General features: G+C 30.2%; 2 protein-coding genes across 2 annotated transcripts; one reads left to right on the top strand and one right to left on the bottom strand.

The window, feature by feature from the left end:
• Positions 1 to 88: 88 nt before the first annotated feature.
• Positions 89 to 2,301, bottom strand: LOC141454818 (uncharacterized). The gene is made up of 2 exons (XM_074129479.1): positions 2,122 to 2,301; positions 89 to 901 (listed from the first exon to the last, which is right to left on the bottom strand). The coding sequence occupies exon 2, from the start codon at positions 794 to 796 to the stop codon at positions 245 to 247; it is 552 nt and encodes a 183-aa protein (XP_073985580.1). The 5' UTR covers positions 797 to 901; positions 2,122 to 2,301; the 3' UTR covers positions 89 to 244.
• Positions 2,302 to 2,567: 266 nt separating this feature from the next.
• Positions 2,568 to 5,106, top strand: LOC141454816 (uncharacterized). Its single transcript, XM_074129475.1, has 2 exons — positions 2,568 to 2,788; positions 3,666 to 5,106. Exon 2 carries the CDS (start codon positions 3,691 to 3,693, stop codon positions 5,068 to 5,070), a length of 1,380 nt encoding a protein of 459 aa, XP_073985576.1. The 5' UTR covers positions 2,568 to 2,788; positions 3,666 to 3,690; the 3' UTR covers positions 5,071 to 5,106.
• Positions 5,107 to 9,326: the final 4,220 nt, after the last annotated feature.

Genomic DNA, 9,326 nt, shown 5'->3' with positions numbered 1-9,326 from the left:
GTAGCCATGAGGAGCGCTGTTTCTGGAATGTTTTCGCTCAATTAAGACTGGCTTCAGCACTTACCACTAGTGCGTTATTATTATTTTTTATTTTTTTTTGTTGTTGTGGCAAATGCCGACTGGCTCCGACACTGTTCGGTACGCACAAATAACTCTTAGGGCGCCTTTTCTGTGCGGCGTAATTATTTTCATTATTTCCGCTGGTATGCCATCTGGGCCTGGGGTTACTTATTCTTTATTTGCTTTACGGCAACCACCAGTTCTTCTTCCGTGAAAACGGTATTGGTACCGTAAGGGAGTCCCACTTCTTCTGCTTTCTTCTTGGGCACGCAGGAAATAATTTGGTAACTATGTCCTGCATAAGCGTAGCTTCTAATGCGAGCAGCGGTTTATACAAACCTACTTTTTGCATAACTACTTTATATCCCAATCTCCACGGGTCTGGATCCATGTCATGGCGCAGTTCTTCCCATTTACGCTGCTTGCTCTGTATGATCGCTACTTTCAGTGTTTTCCTAGCGTCTTTGAATTCTGCTAGAACCTCCTCCGTCCGAGGGCCCCTTCTTCTTCTCATTCTGGCACATCTTCGTCGGTGTTCATAAAACACTAATCTCATCCTTCCACCAATAGAAAGGAGTTCATTTCCTCGCATAACCGTATTCCATGGCATCGATGCCGGACATGCCTGCTGAACTACTTTCGTAGTCGCTTCCGGTCCTTTCAGTCCAATTAAATTCTTTTTGCCAAAATCTAGCATCAGTGAAAAGCGTCTTTGTTTAGTTTGTTCAAATTCCATTTCCACAGTTTTGAAGTTTTTTATGCTTTTAATGTTGGAATTGTCCAAAAATTCATATTTGAAGAACAACTCTTTTATAACCGCCCTACCGAACAGTTTTAATCCCTGCAATTTAAAATGTCTTTAATAGTATTTACTCTTTTTTTCTAGTGCAAAGTGTGTATTATTATTATATGCATAGCTTTAGCCATGACACAGTATACAATAAACAACTGAATCGAGTCAGTGAAGGGAACTGGATCAAACAAATTTAAGTATTACATGTAATAAAACCATCTTATACTTACTGATAAGTAAAGAAGTTTTTATTTTGGTATTGAAACCTTTTTCAATGCAATTTAGGCATTAAAATGTTACAATAAAGTTGAGACATACTTTTATTTTAATTTTAACCATGAAACGTAATAACTAATAAAATAAAACTGGTACAATAAAATTGTGAACAGAAGTTATTGATTTACGACAGGTTGAACTTGAAGATCTATAAAACTAAAGAAAGTGAAAAGGAAAAGTTGAATTTTCTTTACAGCAAAAGTGAATGCTTTGCCATCTAACGGCGCTTGCTAGAACTATAAAAGGATTATAGTTTCACAAACCGTCGCTAGATAGCTTAAAAATGTACTTTTGCACGTTTATTAGACAGTTTATCGCTCCCAATAATTTACATTTAATTAAAGAATATACAATTTTAATGAACTCCAATGCAAATTTTCAGCATTTAAAAATCAAAAAATTATTTGAAATTAACACTTTACCTTCAATATAATACATTTATAAGTCAATACATTAAGATAATAGCAAAGTATTGTAATTACATATTTATGATGGTATTCCTCTTAGCATTCTCTATGAAGTAGCCAAAGTATTGTATCTACTGACTCTTTTATGCAAAAAATTATCTATCCTGTTATGATAAAAATACTGTTTAGATGAAATTAATCATAACTATATTTTCCAATCATTAATTGATAAACTGTCTAATAAACGTGCAAAAGTACATTTTTAAGCTATCTAGCGACGGTTTGTGAAACTATAATCCTTTTATAGTTCTAGCAAGCGCCGTTAGATGGCAAAGAATATATACAATTTGCATTAGATCAGTTATTACTTAAGTTTAGTAAGAGTTGCACTTCACTTATACTTTCACTTTATTAGTAATGCCTATGAACTAAAACTGTTTTTTGTCCTAAATCTAATCCATCCCTTTGTCGGTCAAGTTCAATAAACTTTAGGTTAAAAAAGGACTACAAAAAATCTTTCACTTTCAAACTAGTTCTATACGTTTCGTTAAATAGTCAAAATATAGGTAAAAATTATATACATACATATGTTACAACAGCTCTTCAAATTTCTTAGTTACAAAATAATGATTACGGAAAGAGATACTAAAAACAAATAAAACACAGTTCACTGTTCCCTTTCCCTTTAAGTGTCAATAATGAATGAATAATGAAAGTAAATAATAAAATTAAAGCCTCTAATTATTTATTTATTTTTTAAACTGTTCTTACTAAGTAGAGTTTTAGCAATACTACTTTATTCCAGCTGCTTCAAGAATAAATTTCACGTCTCCTTTTCCCAAATCTTTCCACTGAAAAAGATTACCGAAATAAAAATTTTTAGTAAAAATATTAGTTTGGTAGGTACGCACATCAATAATTCTTTTTAGTTAAGCACTGAGAAACAGTAAAATTATTTTTGAAAGTATGTACTTAATCCAAACCTAAAATGAGATCAGGTGTTTATTCTATATTAAATTATTTATCATATGCTAATGGCGTTTGGTAACAGCATGTAAATGAAGCAAATAAAAACTGCAACATAGCGACCATTGAAGTATTATTATTTTTTTTTAGATAAAAAGGTTTCTTTAGATGTTGAATCATTTTCAAATATTTATGAACTTCATTAATAAAAGTAAAACATCCCAAAACCAAATTAATGTTAACTCAGTTGTGGAAGGCAACAAGAACGTACAAAAATAGTAAATTGGTAAGTCCTTTAGATGTCAACTTTCCATCTATTCTGTAAAAATTTAAAATAACGATTTCAGATATTGAGCTGATTAAATAAATTACTTTGAACCATTCTACCTCATTACTGTTTTCCTGGCGTTACATTCATTTCCGTAATGGTCTCCTCTAGATGTTGGTGGCTATAAGCTGCTTCAATTTTTGAATAATTGCAATACTCTTGGCCATATTGAACTACTATTTTCTGCCTTCGTAATCATTCATCTTAACTGTTTTTAAGAATTTTTTTTTTCCTCTCTTGAATTTCGTGCCGCCTGTTTAAATAATATTATGAGCTGTGACTACTTTTAATTTGTTGTACTCAATTTTTAAATACATTACATGTTAGTTATTAAATATTCTGGTTTTAATGAAAACCAGAAAATAAAGAAAATACAAACAGAAAATAAAATATTAAAGCAAAGAGCGCTCTAGATTCAGGGTCCTTGTGAATCTGTAAAAATTTTTAATATCAATTCTTAGCTTAAGAAATACATTTTCCAATGTATTTTTCATGGTTTCATCATTGCACTAATTCGCCTTTTCACCAATTAATAATAAGCGAACAAAGAATGCTCTGCTCAAACCCTTTCAGTTCTGTTTCCAAAAGAATCATATCTTCTTCTCTATATTTGGTTTAACGACGCTAACAACCATCGATACTTCCTTTGCACATTTCTTGAGCTTCTTTCTCTTCGGCTCTGTCATCAGGTGTTTCTAGAAGAAAGAAATTTCTATAGCCAAAATGGAGTACTTATTTTTTTAATGGAGTATTTTTTTTTTAATATAAACTTCCTTTGAGCAAACAAGATGGTGATGGTGGTTTCTTGTTTGGTAATGATTATTTCTTGTTTTAGGGTTGTCATCGCGATAATCTGTCAGATGTTTAGTACAATATACTGCTTGCCTCAGTTCAAACCAAATTTATACAACATCGCACCAAATGTATTCAACGTGGATAATGTACTTAGAAATAATAATTCCCTTCAGTATTATATTCCAAAAACCTTTAACATTAGTCAATATACCACACATTCACTTTTCGACGCCCTTATAGAAGAAGAGACGAATTACAATGAATTATACAGTCAGCTTCAAAGTTTAGAAAATAATGCAAATAAAATGGGAATGAAAAGGCTTTTAGTATTGAACGAAATAGCAAAATTACATGATATTGATAAAAAATATCAAGAAAGTTTAAAAACCAATTTACAATTATCAGATAAGAATAAAAAAGAAATTCTTAATATTAAAAACAAGTTAAGAAAATTAAGTGATCTTGAAAATATTCTTTTCGAAAAATTGTATTTAAAATATAAGGAAAAGAGAAATATTAAATTGGAAGGGACTGAGTATAGATTGGATTTTACACAGGCACCTTTGACTAATAATAATAAAACTGTTTCACAAGTTATTTACCCAAATATTAAAACCACTTTACATTTTCCAAGAAAACGTGATTTTATACAAAAATATGAAATAGATAAAAGATCTTCTGCAATAAGTGAAAGAAAAGATATTTTGAGCAGCAGAAAAAAGAAAGCTCAATTTAATAGAATTTTAGGCAGTTTTATAAGAAATGCTAAAAGATTTAGTGACAAAGCAAATATAAGAAAAGATAAACAAATCATTGGAAAAGTTGCGTTTCAATTAAACAGATTAGCTGGAAAAATAAAAGAAATTAATAGGAAAACGTTTAATAAAAGTGCAAAAATTTTAAAGATAAATGTTAAAGAAAATAAAAATATTACAGATCACACTGAAGTTTATTCAAATAATAAAACTCCATTGTTATCTAAACTGAATAAGTTCTCTTCTATTTTTAATAATTCTAAGTCCCTAAAAAATGTTTTTAAAAATACTGGTTATAGGGAACCTTCAAATGGAACAAATAAATTGAATTCCTTCAGTAACACACATGAAATATTACAAACCTTCTACAATAAAATCCCGTCAGTAATAAATGCTTTTAGAAAGCCGAAGAACATGAATGTAGAAAAGTTACTTCTGATGCCTTTATCAATCGGTATAATAAGCAAACCGGAAATAAAATCAACTCAGACGACTGATCCACAAGAAACGGCCACTGTGTCATTCTTTGCAGAATTAAAACCGCACGAGATGAATGAAACCGATGGACCGGTCAATATCACTGCTTTAGTCAACTACAATGGACGTGAGATGATTGTTGATGGAACGTTTTATTTGAGTCCATTAAATGACACAATACTTCATGAGAAAGAAAAAGAATCTTCTAATTAAAAGTGCATGAATATATGAGTTGTTCCATTTTAATAATGATTTTTTAATTATAATTAATTTGAAATTAGATTTAGAAAAAAAGAATTAGAGTTAGGAAAAATTCACACACTTAAGAAATATTCGCCGAAAGGTAGGAATAATTAATATTTTCTTTCATTCGCATTATTATATTATTCGCACAGCATAGCCTTTCATAGACTTTCGATTACAATTTTTAAAAAATACTTTATCTCTAATAAGCAATCAGTGCGGGCCGATTTTTCCTATCATATCATTTATTTGTACAAGAAAGTTACTTTATATTGTTCAAATGTAGAAAAAAAATGGAGATGTAGTTGTAAGTTTTAATTATGAATGCTTTATTCGGTGAAAAAATACCTGTTTAGTAAAGAGGCTAATCAGACAGGAAGATTGAGTGAATATCTAAGGTTTATTACATTTTCTATTTTAGGCACGAACGTAGAAAGTGTAATTTAGCTAACTTTCGTTCTTCGACAAAAAAAATTACCCCTTACGTTTGCTTAGGTAACCATTTCAATTTTAGTTTTAGAACAAACAATTGTTTGATACTTTGGTAAACTATTAGTGAGGGAGTAATGCTCCCCTAAATGACTAGAAATGTTTTCTAGTTTCTATTATCCTCAAGAGTAAATTCATTGCTTGAAAAATTGAAAGCCGACAATGGCGACGACTATATTTACAATAATTAAAATCTCCCACTTAGATATTAATATATACTGTATAAAATAATATAATTATATATATATGTATAATAATAAAATAATACAATATTAGAAACAGGCAATAGGTCAATGTATACAAAATAGGCTGACTAGCCTCGTAAATAGAGGTTAAGAAAAAAAGGAAAATACAAAAACAACATTAATTTTATTGGAATTTCCTCAATTTCAGTTTCTAAAATCGTATTTTTAAGCCAAGCGTAAACTATACACATTAGATCGGCTATTTTTGGAAGTAGAGATTCAGAAAAAAGGAAAAAATACAAAATCTTCATTAGTTTTGCTGGATTTCCATATTTTAAGTTTCTAAAATTGTACTTTTATGCCAAGCGTACATTATACTCATTAGGTTGCCTACTTTTGGATGTAAAAGTTCAGAAAAAAAAGGGAAAAATAAAAAAATCTTTAATATTTTAGCTTTAATTTACTTAACTTCGTTTTCGAACATTGTATTTTAATGCCAAGCGTACATTATACTAAATCCAACTTGTGCATTGTTTGCAATCATATTGACCACTTGCTCTTCTTCACCTCCAACAGAGTTATGTTATAGGACAAATAAAAATCGCACATGGCTGGAAGATATTTTCCGTCGAATACGCTAGGGAAAATTTGAATATGAGCATGGATTTCACAGCTGAAATCTACAATATGAAGCGTTGATAATGATTGAAAGTTTGTGCTTAGAAATCACGAACAAAGTCTTCTATTAATTGGAAATGCCATCGTCTAATCTATCTGCTGCTGCTTTGTACGATGAAGAATTGAGTCGCAAAATCAAATATTCCTAAGCTGACGTTTGAGCAAAAATGTATTTGCGATCAAACATTGCAAAATTTCAACAACGGGGTCGAAGAAATCTTCTTAGATGCGCCAGGAGAACTGGTAAAATGTTCCTAATTAGATTGATTCTGGTAGCGATACGATCCCAAAATGACATAGCCTTAGCTCTTGCGTCCTCCAGAATAGTTCCATTAAACCAGACTTAGCCACAACAAAGCATGGCCGGGCACAGCTAGTTTTTAACGTAATTTTACTAAATATTGTTAAACGGATATTTTATGTATGAATAATAACTATAAATATTACTAGTTATTAATTAATAAGGAAGGTTTCTTAATAGTTATATTTTTTTTAACTTTATAAAACGTAGGTTGTAGATTGTATTAAAAGGGCGGTTCCACCAAAAAGGAGAAGGAACGCAGGCAATCCAAAATATAAAACGTACTATACAGGGTGAACCAGTAAGTATTGTCAATAGGCCTACTGCGTGTAGTACATCTAACGTGGAGTTCAATGACGTATTGGCCAAGTTCATATTTTCCTCTGTTCTTGAGTGACGTCACTTTAAAGTTTTTTTCTAAAATCATTACTTTTTTCCAATAAAAATGTTATTACTCAGAAAGTTTTAGTCCGAATTCGATTCTGATGACACCATTAGAAAAACAGATAAATTTCCTAAAAATTGACACCATTTTGAAGCATAAATTATTCTCCAAACTGCCTTAATCTTACACCGGAACCTAGGAAAATAAAAGTAATCGAAATTTTTAAGAAAACTCATTAGGCTCTTATGTGATCATTTTCAGACCTAGGTGCTGGCACTTTTTACAAAAGTTTCCTTGTCTAATGGGCTTTCAAACGGTATATCATTTTCCAGGATTCCTTTTATCTTCGTATGAGAAATTGCGTTTGTTTTGCAAGAAAACGTGTTCACGAGCTTACAGCAGTGATATTGTATTGTGTTGTTTAATTCATTAAACTCTTGGGGATGGAGCTGTAGTCAATTTTTGAAGTAGATTGTCTTAAAATAAGGTAGCCTAAGGTTACTTATTGCACATAAAAAAAAAAAAAAAAAAACAAATCTAAACTGAAATATTTGACAAAATGTTAGATTTTGAAACTAAGCAAATTAGCCTTCGATTATAAAAATAGCACTTGTTTAAAATATTTTCTAACATTTTGTCAAATATTTCAGTTTAGATTTTTTTTTTTTTTATGTGCAATAAGTAACCTTAGACTACCTTTTTTTAAGACAATCTACTTCAAAAATTGACTACAGCTCCATCCACAAGAGTTTAATGAATTAAACAACACAATACAATATCACTGCTGTATGCTCGTGAACACGTTTTCTTGCAAAACAAACGTTAATGAGCCTAATGAGTTTTCTTAAAAATTTCGATTACTTTTATTTTCCTAGGTTCCGGTGTAAGATTAAGGCAGTTTGGAGAATAATTTATGCTTCAAAATGGTGTCAATTTTTAGGAAATTTATCTGTTTTTCTAATGGTGTCATCAGAATCGAATTCGGACTAAAACTTTCTGAGTAATAACATTTTTATTGGAAAAAAGTAACGATTTTAGAAAAAAACTTTAAAGTGACGTCACTCAAGAACAGAGGAAAATATGAACTTGGCCAATACGTCATTGAACTCCACTTTAGATGTACTACACGCAGTAGGCCTATTGACAATACTTACTGGTTCACCCTGTATACTGAATTACACAGTTGACCTAACGTTACTATATGTTACATTCAGCAAAGCGCCTCCCACTCTTCGCGCTCTGTCTCATGAACGGTTTGATTGTATGAAAAATTGCATAAAACCAAATTTGTAGAGAATTTTGTGCTCTACAACTTTTGTAATAACTTTAAATGTCATTTAGAGCATAGGAAACAAGATATTTTTTAAAAAAAGAAGAAGATTTTCGTGACCTTTGACCGCTTATTTCCTCTAACGCGTACACGATATTCTATGAGACTTTTGAGCCAACTAATAAAATGCCTAAAACAAAGATTTATACAAGTTTATAGCTTATTATCTTCCATTTCGAGGCTAAATCTTAATTTGAGTGGGCTATATCTCATTTAAACTGACTGAATGCAATAGAAAAACTGTCTCCTCTAACTTTCATTCTCATTTTGGAGACAATGTAGAAATTGTTACTTATAATAATAATAATTCATTTTTAAAGAAAGAATATTAGGAAAGTTGAAGCAATAGTGTTGAGAAAATTTATTTAAAGGCGTTTCAAATATTACATATGCAAATCTATTAATTACATGTACATTCAATTGTGTTATTACTCTACAACAATTTTTGTTTTTACTTTACAATGCACTTTTTTTCAATAATGTTAATTTTTTAATAAAATATACACACGTTTAAACTAATCAGTTAATACATTGTTTTATGTGTGTTGACACATGTATAATGAATACTGAGGATGATGGTTTGGAATTAAACATATTTTAAATTATGCATATATATATATATATGATGTATAGAACCTAACATTGTTTCCTTAAGTTTTATTCATTTTCTAAAAGTAAATATTTATCCCACTAAACAAAATTTAAGATGATAATAAGACAAATATTACCGAAGAAATTGTTACATTCAACAATTGTATGAAAACAATCTATTAACTGATCTTAATACAGTGTACATGTTATATAGATAATATGTAATTGTGATCAGATAATTTATCCGATTAGTTTACTGTTTACAAA

Source organism: Rhodnius prolixus, unplaced genomic scaffold (assembly GCF_049639745.1).
Source record: "Rhodnius prolixus isolate KJV_2025 unplaced genomic scaffold, Rpr scaffold_9, whole genome shotgun sequence".
NCBI lineage: Eukaryota > Metazoa > Arthropoda > Insecta > Hemiptera > Reduviidae > Rhodnius > Rhodnius prolixus.
The sequence above is the reverse complement of the archived record's forward strand: the minus strand, read 5'-3'. Positions and strand labels throughout refer to the sequence as shown.

Coding starts and splice junctions, on each gene's coding strand:
- LOC141454818 (XM_074129479.1), bottom strand. CDS start 796: ATGGAATTTGAACAAACTAAACAAAGACGCTTTTCACTGATGCTAGAT.
- LOC141454816 (XM_074129475.1), top strand. CDS start 3,691: ATGTTTAGTACAATATACTGCTTGCCTCAGTTCAAACCAAATTTATAC.